Here is a 19,066-nt window from a genome sequence, read left to right as displayed (position 1 = left end):
TTTATCAATGGGGGCTCTTTTTTTGGATTTTTGGGTTTTAAAATGCAGAAAATAAAAGGGAAGGGTTTAGGAAATCTACGCTAACTCTAAGAACAAGGAGACAATGATTGCTTGGGTGAAACCAAACCGCACTTTACTTCGCCAAATTTGTACAACAACACAAAGACGGTGCAATCTTCAAAGGTTGTGCAAGAGTTTTTCATACCACCAATGGCCACCATCATAGAACAATATCCACTCGTTGATCGAAGTTAAGTTTACACATAAAAAGGCTCAGACCAACCATGCAAAGTTAGTAACAATCAACTACTAACAAAAGGTATGAGCAAGGGCTTCACTACAAACAATCTCATCAAATCCCCATTCATCTAACAACTTGTTGATGTGTTTTTTGTGCACAAAACATTTTAGAATAAAGTACCAAGGTAATTTACCCCCTCTTGAACAAAATCACCTCAGATGCTAAGAATGAGATCAACTAAAATGATTCCAAGGTTTCTACATGTCAGGTCTTGACGAGTGGGTAAGTTCAGTGGTTGATGTGAATTGTTGTGTTTCACTTGGGGGCTTACGCAAATGTTTGGATTATCATGAATGATGCGGAATAGGTGTCATGACAACTTCAGATTTATCAATATGGCTCTGGATTTACTTCTTACTAAAAAGGGGGGAAAAAGAATAGGGTTCAGGAAGTCTATTCTAAACCTAAGAATGTAGGAAATGATGAATGGATCTAGTGGAATCAAACCAGGCAAGGTCTCACAATCAGGTATTGACACAAGCTTAGTGCAATCGTCTAAGGTATACTCAAAGATTTTTAGGCTATCACCATCAAACGTAGACACCATCCAAGTTGATGCTTGTCAACGGACGCGTAATAGCTGAAGTTATGCTTACTCAAATTCCAGTTGACCACACAAGGCGCACTTACCAGTGGCAAGAGGCTAGTGGTATGGACTATGGATTCCACACAAATGAATTCAACAAATCTTCCACTCAATCTAACATACATGAAAATAAATTCTAATCTAAATTCTAATTTAACTTGGAGGAATTGAGAACCATGAATGCAAATACAACATTTGAAGAGCAAAATCACCAACAATTGAACAATGATTAGGATTCAAATAGCTGTAGCATATACCATCAATTCTACAAAAACTCTCTCTTACAAAAGAGAGACAAGGGGGCATATATAGAGTCTCTTACAAAAATGGATGGCCCAGATTGATCCAAGATCAACGGTCGAGATCATGCCAACAAAACCCTAGAATTGCCCTAATAAGGGTTACATCAAAAATGGCGCCACCAACATATGGCCCAATGAAAAGATACCTAGTCATCATATAGGGAATCTTCTAGAAGATTCCTCCCTGCATCTCTCTCTCTCCTAGCATACTCCAAGAATCTAGCCAATACTAAATCTAACTCCTCCATGGAAATGTTAGGCAAGGTATCCTATTGTAAATCAATCACATCCAATGAATCCGAGCAAGCATTCAAAGTGTTCTCCCATTCTGCCATGAGCTTCTGTGAACTGTGAACATGAATCAACAAAGAGACCAGTCATCTATCTGACTCTTCTTCAAAGAGTCCAACTGGCAATAATGCATAAATTTCATCTTGTCTCTTAATTCGGCTAAGTGTAAACCACTAGCATCACTAACATCAACACCCAATAATTCCTCAATCAAGGCAAGGATCTTCATCTGAATGTCCTGAATTAATCCTTCCATCTCATTACAACTCGACTGGGCGTTCTCATAAGTTGATTTCTTCAAGGCTAGTGAGCAATACCAGCCATTGAAATCGTATCTATCCCCACTATGCACAATGTTCTCGTTGACCAAGGTAGAATTAGGGACTTTCTTCAATGCCTGGAGGCGTGGAATAGTCTTGTCTTGAATAGGCCGGAATTCTTCCCAAACTCCCTCCAAATACTGGATTTTGAATATAAGCCCTGTTGTCCTATCATATGCATGGACAAACTGAGTAAGGAAATCATCTGCCTGCTTTCTTGTGCTTTCAATCCATTTTTCCACCTCTGAGTGTGTACCTCTCGCTACCTCACAATGTGAATGTATTCCATGGTCAACTGCAATAGGGGAAATAAGCGTGGGATCTCCACGCCTTGTCCCTACAATATACTCTCTGAGTTTAATATTCTTTGCTTCGTACCTTTCATTCTCCGCAACCGCTCTGTCTAACCTTGCATTGATTGCCTGGAGGTTCTCACCAATCTCCTGGAATTCCTGTTCTCTGGATGTACGACCAAGGGCAACTGAAGTGATCTAGAAATCCATAGGAGTAGTAATGTCCGCTGTCACGCCTGCAATAGGAACAACAATCTGCGCAATCCACATTCCTGTCTCATCTCTAGCTATGTGCGACAAAATCTCCGCTCTCTTGGGCTCCTTCCCCTTAGCACTCCTAGCTAGGTAGTCATCAATATCACCAATAGGTTATACCTCTATCATTTGTTTACTTTTCTCCATACTTCTCATCAGCCATTCAGGAATAGCGGCCATCTCCATACCATCATCAAGACATATTTCTCGATCAAGTCCTTTTAATGCCGAGATAACATCCTCATTGTCATTAGGATTATCCCTGGTCCAATCATATACCTCATTTCCCAAGCTAACTTCCAAGAGGACAGTAGGGGATTCCGGCTGATCATTATTCTCACTAGGAGGTGCAGATGTTGCTGTGGCATGGAACTCTTGAATATTCTCTGGTAGTATCACTATGTTGGAACACTGCTGAGTCTCCTTATTCTGTTCTGTTACTTCAATCACTTCGATTGATGAGACACTGGGAGGGGGTGAAGGAATGATAAGTGGAATGATAGTCTTTTGTTTCTTCTTCACCTCCTCAATCTTCTTCCCTCTGGCCTTGACTTCTCTTGGCGTGTTCTTCCTTCTCTTGGGAGCTTGACTCTCTTCGTTTGCATGAATCCTGACATCACTGACAATCCTATGATCATCCTCGGAAGTAGACTCTTTCGGCTTCATCTTTTCGTAAGTGAAGGGAACACCCATGTCAACTAACTTATTCATTTGTATATCCACCCATAGGTGGGAGAAATTCAAGACCTCTCTCATCAATATATTCAGGTCAATCTCTTCTGACTTTGACCAATTAGGCAATAGGATTGCCTTCTTCATTTCACTCTCATATTGTGGATGTGTATGATCTCTATCATCTAATACCTGATCAGGAATGAGGAAAAGTCCACACTTCCTCATGAAATCCACTGACATTCTAGACCACATTCTTCTCTTCACTGCTTGCTCGTCCATCAAGTTAGCCCAATAATCTTCTATGTCAATCTTATGAGTGAACTTCTCTCCTCTGATCCTTCTGACCTTCTTGTCTTGATCAAATCTTTCTCTCTTCTTATATGTAGCAAATCGGTAGAATGCAAGCTCCTCACTCGCAGTGCTGGCGGCTATGGCGGACTGGCAAACCTCTGACGTCTTCCCAACTGAAGTTGGGAATGTCATTCCTATCCTATGCTTCTCTCTCTGGATAACATCGAACTCTAGAAGCTGTCTCACCACTTCCAACAATATCATTCTGTCGGTTGGATACCTAGGAAGTCTGTAGGGTTTGGATTGAAACCCATGAATCCTGAGGTATGTGAAAGTGGGAAACTGTATATACCACGATCCATATTTCTCTATTAACTCTGTTGCCTCCTTGGACAATCTTCTGTAGATTCCGCCTTGCAGCATTCGTGTGATGTACATAGTGAATGCATCATTTACTCTCTTATAATCTTCAATTCTATGCATGCTCAGCTACGGATAGCACTCATGACTCTTGAATTGTCCTTGCCCATTCCCGACTTCACCTTTGCATATTAATCCTCTATATGAAACAAATCATGCAAGCAGGTACACCAGGTAAGAAGTCATGGCAAATGACTTGGACCGCTCTACATTCCTCAGCTGAAAATCCAGGTTGTCACTTATAATCTTTGACCAATTTATTAGTGTTCCTCTAAGACAATCCTGGATGAAGCAGAACATCCATCCATCGAATATTGCTCCCTGCAGCATCCCCATCACTCTGTTGAGTAGGAATATCAAATCACTATATTCCTCCTTAAAATCTATGCACATAAGTGTCTTGGTAGCCTTGGAATGATGAGACTTAGGCTCAATCATCCACTCTTTGTTAATTAAATTCTTGCATACACCCATCTTCTTCGTGTGTCTTTCTGCATAATCCTCCTTGGTCACATCCTTCATGTTTGTTCCGCGTGGAATTCCGAACACCTCAGCAATGGCATCCTCAGCAAGGTAGGCGATGACAACGCCCTTAGGAGTCTTAATCATTCTTGTGAGCAGATCGTAACATCGTGTACACTCTAGGATAAGCTCACTGCACTGTATGGACTGTGGAAATCCAGCAGCATGGAAAATGCCACTCTTCATAATATTCGCATATGCTGGGGAAGGAACCTGATCTCTGACTCCGAACATCCGACGCTACATCTGGTCAAAGTCCAGGAAATGCATGTTTGTATCAGCGATCTCCTTCCATCTGGATGAAATCTTAAACTCTGGATAAAATCCAGTCTCCAGCATCTTCAATAGTTATTTCCTTTCCTTATATCCTGACTTTGACATCGCACCTGTACGAAGCTCAAAGTTAGACTTAGGAAAATAAATAATGTTCTTTATAAAATTCCTGACTTTCTAAATGTTTAGCTAATTAGAGCATGGAGTCAGGAAAATAATCCATACACATGGTAAATTTTAGCAATTAAGTTCAAAGTGTGACAACACTAAGGCATGGAAGCCTTCCATAAAATTCATTGAATACCTCCTTATGCTTAGAAAATATGCAAGCTAAAATGCAAAGGAGTATACCAAATAAATGATGACTAAGGAAAGGTGTGAAAGGTTGTGTTTTCACACAATGAATGTCTGAAGACACCTTCCGCAGTCAACAATGGAGGTCAACAATTTTGAAGACAACCTGAAAATCAAACTCTAAAACATGTTGTAATCTTCAAAATGTGCATAATCTTGATAAAAATCAGTTCTGATGGTGAAAATAATCATATTCAGGAATGTAAGTATGGCTGGTAAAACATTTATTTCTGAGAAGTCTGAAAAACTGAATACTTCAGACTTACCAACACCTTGCAAAGTGATTTAAATCCCTGAAAATGATGAAAAATGGCTAAGGAATCATCTCCAAGCAAAATCACCAAAAATGGTTAGGTGGCTGAAAATGAAAATTTCTGAAGACAACCACCTAACAATGGAGTTTCAGACCTGCAACAGCGATAAAATGGTCTAAAAAATGCACTAGAAAACTCCATAAAATACCTCCAAATGCTAAATGCCTAAGTTGGAATTGGCTGGGCAATAAAAACTTAAGTCTGAAAATTGATGGCAGCCATTAATGGAGGTCAAAATCTGAAGCAAACCTCAGATCTGAAGCGAATCAACAGGCTAGAAATGATGGCAGCCACCAAGCATGCACGAAAATTGTCAAAATGTGGCACCAAATCACCTCCCAAGCAAAATCGAATTTTTCCCAAGTATGGCGCCAAAATGGAAATCTGAAAATGATGTCAATGGCAGCTTAGATCTGCAACAGCAAGGATGGCAGCAATCTGGAAAAATCGCCCCAAGTTGGAATTGGATACCCCAAACACAAAAAATCGCCTTCCTTAGCAAAAATCGAAATTTTCAGAATTCTGAAAAATGTTGTTAATGGCAGCAATCTGCAGCAATGAAGGTCTGAACAGCAAGCAAAAATGGACGAAAAAATCGCCTAAGTCTCCAAACATGAAATTGCCAATTTTCACCAAAAAATACTAAAGTTTGAAAAAATCGCCAAACTTGGCAAAATCGAAATTCTGAAACTAGTCTTTAATGGCAGCCAAGAGGAATAGATCAGCAAGCTGGAAAAAATGGAGGAAAATAAATCCTCAATCCCACACTTCACGAAAATGCCTTGATAAAAAAATTCGCCCAACTTGGAGAAAAATCGCTTTCATGGAGACACCTGGCAAAAATAATAATAAAATAATGCTAAGTCTCCTCTCATATACTTGCTTTCACCTCTCACTTTCACCACAAAAGCAATGTGGGATAAAACACTTGTATAAATACTTGCTTGGTGAAAACCTAACTTGCTTCTAGAAGGTTCAAATATTAAATGATTATTTGCAAGTTATTAAATTTTGCTTTTAAATTTTAAATAATCATCAATCATTATTTAAAAGCAATTAAAATGGGGCTTATCTATTAAAATATTGCAAATTAAATCCAAAATAAGCCTCCAGGGGAAAATCGATATAGGTTGGGATTGAAAAATCCCTTTAAAAATCATTAAAATGTCAAAATTTACCCCTTAAGGGAAATTCGACCCATGCTTGGACAAAAATCCATGCATAACTTCATCAAAATGCTCACAAAAAACCTCCCAGGGGAAAACCGATATGAGCTTGGACAAAAATCCAAACAAAAATCCACTCTACTTGCAAAAAATCACCCCCAGGGGAAATTCGATAGCAGTCTGGATAAAAATCCACACTCAAAACTCACTTAACTTGGAAAAAACCTCCCTGGTGGAATTTCGACCTCAATTTGGATGAAAATCCGGACTCAAAACTCATCAAAATGTTCCCAGGGGAAAATCGATCCCTGTCTGGATGAAAATCCGAACAAAAATCCTCACTTAGTCATCACAAAAATCCTGGTTGAAAATCAACCCAAGCATGGAATCATCCGCACTCCTGGTGGAAAATCAATGGCAGTCTGAATAAATCCTGACACTTAGCCAAATTTTAGCACTTCCAGGGGAAATTCGATAGCAGTTTGGATAAACAGTGGGGGAAAATAGTAGCCAGTATGGATTTCAGGGGAAACCCATGTGTAGTGTGGATTTTGAGTGGGGGAATGGGTTGGGTAGTCTGGAATGTGAGGGGGAAAAGCACCTCTAGCATGGAATTTGACCCTTTAACCCTTGAAATAAGGATTTCCCTTAGGATTTTATCATTTTAACCACTCAAAATCACTTAGAAACATTAAATTTAAACTGGGCTTAGGCTAATTTTCCAAAAAATATGAGCGAAACGCTAGGAAAATATTGGAATAAAGTGCGAAATCAATTTAAATAATACCTTAGGAGCGAGAAAACAACTCCAAAAGGTCTGTGAATACCTTGGCACTTTAAAATCACTGATGCACGTATTTAAAAACACGTTAACGCTCAATAGGTCTACACTTAGACAAAACTTAGGATCATTAAAATATCAACTTTTGCAATTTGATCCTATAAGTTCAAAAACCCTAGACGGCACTGGGCATGGTCAAAACTCTGAGACTCGGGCACGGGAAACGCAAAATTGCCCACTAAGCAGCCAAAACCCTAACCTAACAACGCAGAAAGTTGGAAAAGAGGGGGTCCACATTAGCAATGGGGCAATGTGTGAAAAGGTCACAACACAACTGAAAGCAAATCTACTCTAAGTGAAGAGAGCGAGACCATGCAAGTTGCAAAACACATCACCATCAAATTGAACAATGTATTAAGTTATAGCTTCAACAACTTATAGCAACAATCTCAAAAAGCAATCTCTCCTCCCTTACAAATGAGGGGGGTCGCCCCTTTATATAGGCTTCATGCCTTGGCTACATGCAAAACCCTAATTAGGGTTTTTCCCTGGAAGATTCCCCACACATGATGCAACAAGGTGGGAATCGGCAATAAATGCCCATTATGCCCATATACAATTAATTTCAGCCTATTACAATTGGTATCCAAAATGCATTAAATGCGTCACTCTTCACTAAATTTGCCCAACATGCGTTGAATATTCCTCCATGCAAAAATCACCCCATTAAGCCATAAATGCTCCATCATCTCCACGTGTGACGGCTGCATGCAAAAGGAAACTGCCATAATGCCTTAAATGTGATGGCTGCATGCAAAAGATGCTTCATTAATTCAACATGTATTGACCTGGCTGCCACTTGGTCAAAGTATTCTAGCAATAAATATGTCGCTATGTCATTCAGTTAGAAGATCCTTGTCCAGAAATAGACGACCATTATCTTGCTTATTAATGGCATAAGTGATGAATTTGGCGACAACAGCCTCCAATTCTCCTACGGAGACACTTGGCACACTTTCTATCCTGAACTCCATCAAAGTAATTTCTTCTTCACTCTTGGAGAGAAAAATCTTCCATTCTGCTACCATTTCATGTGGCCTCTGCATAGTGCTAGAAAATAAAGAAACATTTTCCAATTGTGCCTTGGAAAATGCCCCCACAAAGAAAAATTCATGTAACTGTGCCCTTAGAAAATTTACTGTCACTCCGCCCTCATTCAACTTCCTTGCAAATAATGCCTCAACTACATTGAGGATTTCCTCATGTACTCTTTTGATTAAGTCTTTCAAAGTCAAAGACTCCATGTTGAATCTTTCAAAGGCCTCCCTTCCAGTGCAGACAGCGTAAAACCATCGCGGGAAATCATAAATCTCGTTCTCTTGAATCACCTTCCCCTCGATCAATGTCTGCTTTGGAACTTTCATCAAGGCTCTGAGTCATGGAATGGTTAGGTCTTGATAAATGTAAACATCTTCCCACACACCATCCGCTACCTCCAACCGATTCAAAAGGGTAACAAATCTAGAATGAAGGCTCGCCAAGTCTTCAATGAATTTTCCGGTTGCAGTGAAAACATCCTCCACCCATTCCTTAGAATATTGGGCAATTTTCCTCACCTTTTCAGCGACATCAATGGATTCTTTAGGAAGAGAGGAAGGAGGAACAAAGGACAGATCCTCCTCTCTAAGTGGCTTCTTGAAACTCTTGACATACTCACATAGGGCCTTGTTTTCACTCTTCAACCTTACACATTTTTCTTTCAGCTTATGCATCTATTCCTTCATAGCCAAGGAAGATCCTTCAAATTCATCCATCACCTGCATCATGGAAGCACGCCCCAAATCAGCCTCTCTAATCACATAATCATCTGGCATGATTTCATTTCTATCCTTGTCCACTGTAGGCTCGGCTATATGCAAAGTTTTAGATCCAAATTCATCCCTTGTGACCTTGGAAAACTTCCAAGCAACCTTCTTTTATGTTGGTTTATCCATTCTTCTCAGAAGTTCTTCCAACTACTATGCTAGATCCACTTCCTATTCTAGTTCTTTTCTTAATCGGTCTCTCATCCAATCTGGAGCAGTTGTCAACTGATTTTGAATTTCCATCTGTGCCTACTCCTGTGAAGCTTCCTCCATTTCTCCAAGGATCGTTTCTATGAAACTATCCTAGCATGGCTCTTCTGGATGGGAGGGAAGTTCTTGCCTTTGACTTCCTGGCTGAGTTGGCCTGTGTGCAGCACTGATGCTAAGAACATCCTGTGTAAGTGTGCTATCAAGAAAATTGCCTTGTGGTGGATTCGATGGATTTTCTTGTGTGAACATTTCCACCTCTTGCACGCTAGAAGAACTAGCTGGGGTTTGAACAGCTTCCATCCTTTCTCTTTTCTGTTGTGGTTCTTCCTGGTGGACTCCCTGTTGAATAGCTGGCTGGATTTCTAGTTGGACATTTGGCTTGGCTTCCTTCCTTTTCCTTGTCCTAGGCTTCTTTGGAGCGCTCTTTCCTTCATTAGGTCTAGCCTTTCCCTGCTGAATTTCTACTTCCTCAACTTGGACCTATAATGACCTTTTGTGGCCTCACTGTGGGAATCCAGATTTCCCATTAACTGGTAGCTCAAGTGGACATTCCTTTCCTTCAATGCCTTGACATGTCGATCAATCCAATGCCTGATGAACTTCAGAACTGGTCTTGCCAAAATGTCTAGATCATCAACTTCGGGTTCTAACCAATCTGGGAGTTGTATAGGATGGTCCTTTACCTTCTCAAATTCCAACTACACTACGTTTGGATCCTCTTTCAATTGATCCAACACTTGCATTATCACCAATTCTAATCATGTTAACGGGCAATCTGGAAAACATTTTCTTCCTAACCCCAAGGTCATCCCTGGCACTAGCCCATAAATCTTTGAGGTGAAACTTATGCACAAACTTTATTCCTGCTACTTTCTGAATTTTATGATATGGATCAAAGTAGGACCTGGATGTGTAAAATGGCAACTGGTAGAATGCCAATTCCTCTACTGCCTTCTCAGTTGCTGCCAAGTTCGGGCACAATTCCACATAATCACCCAGGACAATTGGAAACTCAATGGATAATTTCTTTTTTTTTAATCTGGTCATATGCTATCAATTGTCTGATTAGCTCCAGCAAGACCAGTTTGTCTAACGGATATCTTAGCAATTTATATGGCTGGGAGGAAAATCCTTTTGTCCTGATACAAGTAAACTTTGGAAACTGTAGGAACACGGCTCCAAACTTCTACACGGGTGCCCTGCCTTCAGGTGACACTCTTGTATGAAGCTGATTTTGCATCATCCTGGTTAAATACATAGTGAAAGTATCATTCACCAACTTGAATGAACTAGTGTGGTTCAATGCAGCTGGGGATAACAATCATGGACCTTCAACTATGCTGGTCCACATCCCATGGGCCCACTTCCTAGCAAGCCATCAAAACCACCCATCCTCGTGAGTGAATAAATCACATAAGAGCTCATGTAGAAGGATTGGGTCTTCTTTTCCTTAAGATTTTTCAACTACTCGTGCATGTAATGGCTAATCAACCTGGCCCAATCCACTATTCCATTGGCATTCATGACCTCACCAACATAGAAGAACATCCATGTCTCAAAATTGATGGCATGTGGGCACCCCATAATCCTGATTAACATCATCAACAAGTCCACATACTCTTGCTTGAAATCAAAAATAGTGAGTTGCTTGGGCATCTTGGAGTGAGGCCTTGGTTTCTGCATCTAGTTCTTGTTGATTACTCCAGCATAGCTATCAGGACTTGCATCATATACTGCTTCAGCTCTATCGTTAGTCTTGTAGGTCATGGAATGATGTGGTGGGGTTCCAAAGGTTTCCCCAATAGCTTCAAGAGTTAGGTTGGCCAAAAGCTTGCCTCTCTGTTGAAATAGTTGTTCTCTTCGGGTTGTAGTGTTTTGTGCATTCCAAGATCAACTCTAGACATTGGATAGATGGAGGGAAACCTGCTGCTACAACAATTCCACTTTTAACAATCCTGGCAAAGATAGGTGATGGATTATGTCCGTATGTTCCAAAGGTCCTGATCTGAAAAGCAGCCAAATTGAAAGTTCCTAGATTTGCATCACTGATTTCCTTCCATTTGGACACAATTTTAGACTCAGGAAGGAATCCCTTCATCTCATTTTTAATCTGTGCCTACCTGGAAATAGCCGCTGCTTTGCTTGATTCTACCATTTCTCCATGATCAAAACTTCTGAAAAGGAACGAGAAACTCTTCAAGTCTGACTTTGCTACTTCTCTCCAACTTTAGCTCTCTCCAAATTCACACGTGAGAAATGAATTGTGTTTGCATGCTTAAATAGAATTCTCTCACCAACTTGCTAAGTTGGCAAAAGACCAACTTTGGCAGTTGTTTTACTGATGCATCATACTTTCCTCTTCAACATGCCATGCAAACAAGACCCACCATCGTCATTGAGTTTCAAAATGGAACCTTCCATAAGTGCCCTGAGTTATGCGTCATAACTTGGAATATTCTTTCTTTTTGTGTCGCCAACTTTCCATTTTGAAATTTGGAGGGATATTTAAAAGATTTACTTGAGATTTTGACCATCCAACTACTTGGCAAGAAACCCTAGGAGAGAGAAATCTTCAAGAGAGAGAATTGATTCAAGAAGAGTTTTCTTTGAAGTTTTTGAATTTCCTTTGCCTTTGGGAGGAGATTTCCCATTGATTTTCAACATCTATTTTTTAGGGATTTTTCAAAATTAGGGTTTCAGGGTCCAAGAGAGAGAAAATTCTATCACGAATCCAAATCTATCATCATTTTGAAATTTGGATGAATTTTGATGCCCAAAAACAAATTTCCAAATTTTTACCCAAGGGAAATTTTCTTGTTCAGTTCATCCTTGATTCCTTCCTTGCCTTAGAATTATTTTACCTTCAATTCATCCTGGGCATGGAATTCATGTTGGAAAGGAATTCTCGAACTTTGCCAGCTTTCCTTGGCATCCTTACTTTGGCACCCCTCAACCATCTTGGGCGCTAATTTGGCATGATGGTAGAATTTTGAAGTTTTTGCCACCTTCCATGACCCCCCTTCTTGAGCACTCTTGCTTCTCCTTGGGCGTTGATTCACTAAGTGCAAGAAACTATGATGTTTGAGCAACCTTCCAGCACCCCCCAATTTAGTGCCCATCTATGCACTTGGGTGCTAGAAAACCCACTTGCAGGAATTTTGGATTTTGATGTGCCTTCCATGGCACCCCCACTTTAGTGCTCTCTCCTTGTTCGAGCACCAATTCATGTGCCTGCAGGAAGATGTGTTGCAAAGGAATTCTTCCACAACATTAATTTGGTGCCTCCTTGTATTTGGATGCAATGCTTTGGTGAAGGATTTTTACTTGGCATTTCATCCAGACTTGGCCACTCTTCGACTGTTTTCGAGGTGCCACATTTGGAATTTAAGTGCTTTGAGCCAAAGTAAGAAGATTTTCAATGCTTTCCACTTCTGGAATGGGCATCCATACTTAGCCACTTTTTGATCACTTAGCCTGCTTTTCAAACTTTCTGGATTTAGAAATGTTCAAGAATGTTTCGTTTTCAATGTCTACCTGTAAAGATCCTGCCAAAAATAGACTTTCCCAAAATAGTAAGTGTTTCAAAATGTTAAGATCAAGGCAAAATAGGACACAAAGACACTAAAAATAGTAAGTTTGGTTTTGGCAAAATTAGACCAACCTAGGAGGCAATGAAATCCCTAAAAAATAGGAACTTTCTAAAAATAGAAAGTTGCTCAAAATTCGCTCAAATTTCACAGGTAGGTTGCTTAAAGGGTCCTAATTCTAATGCAACATTCAATTTTTCCAAAACCCTAAAGGAAAGACCTCGAATCCAGGTCTGAAGGATGAAACCCTAAAACGAACAAAACAAGCTCCAAACTTAGCCAAATTTGCTCAAACGAGCTACAAACTTGATCAAATTGACCCCCAAACACTTGCAAAGCGAGGAGACTGACGAGACTACCGCGAAAAGACCCAACAAACAAAAGCCAAAAGACCAAGAGGGCCTAAAAAGTAGGGCATCCCCATTTTGAATGGGGTGATGTGTGAATAGGTCACAACATGTCCAAGTTTTGGTTAATCATTCTTCTATGCTACAAGCCAAGGTGGCAATCAATTTAGTAGCTGAGGGGTCCATCCTCCCTTTCTTGTTGAGTCTTCATAGCTTTTAAAGACCAAAAGCCTCTGTATTGGGGAGGTGTGATCCAACAATGGATCTGGTATTATTTGAGACTCCAATGTAAAGTGAGGACACTTGTGTTGCAAGTCCAAAAGTAGGTCTCTAATGGTGTTAAAATCTGAATATTATTGCATATTTGGATTGCTGTCAAAAAATTATGCATTTTTTAAGAAGACAGCATCTCATTTGGAGTCTGTATGCAGAAGTTATTGTTCCTGAAAAATATGGATAAGAACTGCAAACTATAGCAGTTCCATTTTTGTCATGGTGGTGGTCTCGTCAAAAGCAGCAATTTCATCCTGATGGGAAGCGATGGTTTTGTCCACACAAAAGAAATGGCCCATGGTGTTCCATTATCCCCCAATTTTTTTATTTCTTTGGCTCCTCAGATTCCCTTCTCTGTTGTAAGGTTATAATAAGCCATTGTTAACCCAAATTGAACATTCTAGGGGCCTGTCATTGGGATCTAGAAAAATTTTGTAAGCATATTCTGAGTTCCAAGTTGAATGGGCTAAGGCAAGAGTAAGGCAGTGGGGTTGGGAAAGTGTTGTAGAAGCCACAGAGACACCGAATCAGATTAGGTTCCTGCCTGTAGCAGCCCCAAGAGGCTCAGACTTGGACTTTGCCATTGGAGCAAAGCTTTAACTGAGTAGTAGCTCACATTTGCTGGAAATTTCTGCCATATGTGGGTTCCTCTAGGGTATATCCATGTTAAAATCTTGTGATGTTTTCTCTCACTAGTTCTTGCATTTTCCTGAATTCATTTGTGCTTAGAATAATTCCAGTTGTGTTTATCCTCAATGAAAAATCTGTGAAATGATGAGCGGTGTATGGACTATCAATACCAATTTATGAATCAAACCTTGCTTTTTGTATGTTAAATCTTTAAGATCCAGCAAGGAAAATACATATGAGGTGCCATCCTCAGTCCAATATTTGAGCACCTTGTAGTTTGTTTTTGTTTTTTTATATAAAGTTATGAATCTTTGAACCTCACAATATTTTTTCAGACACATTGACCACAACATGAGAAATATACTCAGAATTGTTCTGCAACAACAAAAAAAGGAAAGATGAATACACAAACATGACAGCTGTTGCCACTGAAAGCAATAAATTTGTGCTGTGTGTGATGAAATTGAATGGTAGGTTAGCAGCCGCCCAGGTAACTCGAGGAACTTGTTCCAAATTTCAAAGTTTCACTTAGTTTACAGGCATTTTTAATAGATTAGAATTTATCCGGGGCCCGGGCAACGAAATTGTTTATGCACTTATTTTTCATTAACCCTTAAGATAGTGCATACCAACTCTGGAATACTTTCAATTCACTCCTTTAAGGAAAATCTAATTTGGACTATTTGGATTTTTCCAGTTTTTTCGATTGTATTTCAGAGCATAAGCATGCATTTTGAACTTTGTTGCGATGGTATTTTATTGCAATCTTATTCTAGCTAAGCTTCTCTGTTGACTATGTAACTCCCTATTTTAGATATAAAAAATTGCATAATTTGCATAATTTAGCTTATAATAAAGCTGTCATCCATTTATTTGATATTTATTTCAGATGAAAATATACAAGGCAAATTTTAGTGAAAATGGTTCCACACTCATAAAGAGAATTAAAAATATTTATCCTGATTTGGCTATGCATATCAAAGCCACGAGCAGAAAGATGTCAATTCTTATGCCTCTTGGATAAAAGGCTCAGAGGTTCCTTGTACATTCATTGTTCATCAGTCATCTGATGTAACTCTAATCATATATGTTTTTTTTTTGGAATATTAGCTCCATTTTTTTAATTTTAATTTATTAACAAAAAAATATAACAGTTTTGGGATTGTAAAGAGAAACTAACCATTTTGGGGTTCTCATAGAAAACATTCCCACAAAGTGTGCACACTGCTCTCATCTTTTCCTCGCCTGCTGGGATACTTTGCTTAGTCGGCCCTCCACAGGATTGGCAGAATTTGACTTTTGATTTATGTGGCTGTAGAGTGAGAAAGATTGTTGACTTAGTTCATATTATAAGTGCCTTCATTAAGATTGTGTTGACAAAAAGCATCTTCACAGACATAAAATGCCTACTTTACACCACCTTTCCCAAACTTGTGAACTGTTATAAATGGATAAGGATCCTAAAAAGACTATTAGGAAAAATGGAGCATAGAATTTGGGAAAATTCTATCAATGTTTCAAATAAGAACTATGAAAATTGAAGAACACGTGCACAAAAACAAAAACCCAATTTAAAAAATTTATCAAAAATGTGAACTTAGAAAGATTAATAGGAAAGGATGACTCTCAAGGAAAGGGAATTTTTTGCCAATTTTTCAAAAACAGATTCTAAGAAAAAAATCTGGACAAGACATAAAAATTGAAACGTTACACCAATATTCTCTAAAATATCAACTGCAATATGTGGTAAATGATCCCAAAAAGATTAAAAGGAAAAATAGAAAATAAGATACAAAATGTTTGCAATTTCAAAAACTATCAAAAAGAAATATAAATACTCAAATATTACCAAATTTGCAATTATCTAGAGTAGAGCAATGGGAGGAGACTTATACTATGCAACACGGGCTAGGGCTTGACACACCTATCTTCTTCCTGTTGGCGCTGTTTGTGGGTGCATTTGGGGAGCAGTTGTTTTGTGTGGGGGGAGCAATCAGTTGCAGTGGGTTTTGGTCTCCTTTTGCTAGTTTTGTTGGTTCTTTGGGGGTGTTGTTGCGCAACTTGATGTAGGCGAGGAACAATGTGGGCTCATCTGTTGGTTAGTGATTCCCCTTTTCTCCTTTTTTGATGAATTAAGGCTTCGATTGGAGGCTCAAGGGTTAAGAAGAATGGATCATTTCGCAAGGTATAATCATTTCCACTCAAGATTGAGTGTAAATGATTATACCTTCAATCGATGATGCAATGCTCTGAGGATAAGTCCTGCATGTGTTGATGCAATAATAAATCCATCATAAAGTCATCATGAAAACATAATTTAAGATGCCTTGTTGTAGCTTGCTGCTCCTTAAACTTAGATCTGCTCTTGAATTGCAATGATTGCTCTTGGATTGCAAGAATGAGATAATAATGAGATGATGAAATGAATTAGGGACGATGTCTTATATAGGGTTCTCAAGGTAAATTCACCTTTTGGCCTACTTAAAATAATCATTTTCACACCTCAAGGATAGATCTGGAAATGGCAAGGCCGACACATTATGCTCCTGAAATTTTAGCCAAAAAGTGTCAAACTATGGAGTTAAGCCCCAGAGTCCCGACAAAATAGGCCCAAATTTTTAGGGATGCAAAATAATAGAGCCCTAATACCATAAATATAATTTATATGAAAAATGACAACATTTAGTGGAGGAAAAAGTGCATTGAACTCTAAAATGAGATATGAATGATATAAGATAAAGGGCACACTTAAAATATGGCCCTGAATAGGAAAGTTTTGATGTATTAAACTAAAATAGGACTCATTCTTGTTTTAAATATTAATTTAATGTTAGAAAAGGTCCTATAATGTATAGAGAAATGGAAAAATTAAAATAAGTGCTAGGGAGAGTGTGAAATTGGACTCATAATTAAAGGAGTACAATTTATGACACTACATTTAGCCCCCACTTTAGCGGAGTATGAACTTGCACTCATACTCATGGTAAAGTAGAAATGAAGAGATAGAGCATCTAAGAGCAAGACAAGCTAGGGATAGGACGACACTAAGTTTGAGAGATGCACAAACCCCCAAGCATAGGAATCAATGCAAATAACCTTCACATATATAAAGCAAACATCATTAGTACTAAAAACAAAAGGTTCCAAGTCAACTAGTTGAAGAGACCTCAACATCAAAATGTCTCAACCGCTAATATCATTCTCAGTATGTTATTGCAAGAGCACAAGTGGACTTATAGAAAGAACAAGGACGTACACCAATTGAGGGGACATGAGGTATGGCTTCTAGGTCTAGTAAGGATCCACTTATTATGAGCATATGAGAAGAAAGAAAGAGAAGAGACATGACCTATGGGACTTGTAAGGAACTGCTTACTATGAGTCATGTTAGCAAAAAGAAAGATTACAAAGCAAAGCCTTGGTTTGCTTGATAATTTAAAAAACTCTACTGCAAAATGGGCATTGCAGTGTGCACACGCAAAGATTGCCAAACAAAGCCCTCTATTTACAAAGCAATCTAAAAACTCTACTACAAAATGGGTGCTACGGTGACACCAAGCACAAACAACAATAATAACCAACACCTATGGAGGCGTAAACAACAACAACACACTAGCAATCCATGCTATACTAGGTGACCAATAACAAAGCTCAAAAGATTGAGAACCACGCCTCGAGGGGAACTATGTAACACGACACTGCCACTTTAGAGGCACATCAATTAAAATATCACAACAAAAAGGAGGCCTCATATGCCTCCCCTTCTTAAGATGTCAACATACCTACCTGTGATATCTTAAGGTAGATAGGATTCCAGGATAAACACCATCAACACCAAGGAGATATCCTCAACAAACATGCATATGTTCCAAGCTAGGAAAACCGATTTTTGTAAAGGATGCGTTTCTTTAAGCAAGGAAGAGATAATTGTAAAAGAGATATCTTGCAACAACTGTAAAGGGATCCTTGTCATGACCATCGAAGAGGGAGGAAGAGAACGTTACCTAAAGACATCTACCTGATGACATCTTTGAAATTAAGAAAGGGGAAGGAGATCAAGAATACACACCTTCCCTATTGCTAGGAAAAGTGGATTCTTAGTGAAGTTGCACACTTTCAATCACCAAGGAGAGAAGTATTAAAAATATCTTCTTGCACTAAAATATCCTCATTGGGGAGAGAAACTCTAGGAGAGGTGTAAGGTGATATAAGAGAGGCTAAAGTTGTCGACTTGGTGGTCAACACCTCCTTGGGGACTCGTAACATGGCTTATCCGCCTCTCATGGGTCAGGTTAAATCTAGTGTTTGTATCGGGCATTGATAGTTTGAGCTTTTAGCACAACGGCAAACGATTCCAACAATTGGTATCAAAGCCTTGGGTCACAGGTTCGAGTCTCCCTTCAGTAGATGTTGAAGGCTCAGTCGATGCTGAGGGGGAGATCGTTGACTTGGTGGTCAGCACCTCCTTGGGGACTCGTGACATGGCTTAACCACCTCCCGTGGGTCAAGTTACATCTGTCGTTGGGTTGGGTTGAATCTAGCATTTGTATCGACATTGATAGTTCGAGCTTTTGGTGCAACGGCAAACAATTCTAACAAAAAGCAACATCACATGCATCACATTTATTCATTTTAGTACTACTAGGAAAAACACAATGCAAAGACTAGTTAGCCGAAGGCTAACACTTCATCTCAAAATGGGATGTCATGGAATGGGGTTCAGGATAGTCACCCAAAAAAAAATTGCAACATGAAAAGATTTTAAAATAGCCTTTTTTTCGTTTATGATGTCTAATGCAATGAAACAAGCAATGTCATTAAGCAAAACTTGATTTCTAAACCATAATATATGCAATTAATGAAGCAACGATTTGATTAATGAAGCAATGCAAGTACATAAGTAATGAACGAATGCATCTAAATCTGAAAATGGCATGCAAGAAATCAGATCTAAAACTAAAAATCAGAAATATGCAAGGGTAAGACATGTCAGATCCACCAAAATGTAAT

The 19,066-nt window shown here is 39.1% G+C and overlaps 1 protein-coding gene across 3 annotated transcripts in view; it reads right to left on the bottom strand.

The window, feature by feature from the left end:
• The window catches only part of LOC131046345 (nudix hydrolase 23, chloroplastic), a 50,884-nt gene that overhangs the window by 27,663 nt on the left and 4,155 nt on the right, over positions 1-19,066 (bottom strand). For 2 of the 3 annotated variants that reach the window (XM_057980070.2, XM_057980068.2), the window contains exon 2: positions 15,237-15,368. The exons of the other annotated variant lie outside the window; for it this stretch is intronic. In XM_057980070.2, coding sequence (XP_057836053.1) covers positions 15,237-15,368 — 132 coding nt within the window. The remainder of the gene's footprint in view (positions 1-15,236; positions 15,369-19,066) is intronic. 3 annotated transcript variants of the gene reach the window in all.

The sequence above is a fragment of the Cryptomeria japonica genome, chromosome 8 (genome assembly GCF_030272615.1).
Source record: "Cryptomeria japonica chromosome 8, Sugi_1.0, whole genome shotgun sequence".
Lineage (NCBI taxonomy): Eukaryota > Viridiplantae > Streptophyta > Pinopsida > Cupressales > Cupressaceae > Cryptomeria > Cryptomeria japonica.
Note: the sequence above shows the minus strand (reverse complement) of the source record. Positions and strands in the feature narration are given on the sequence as shown.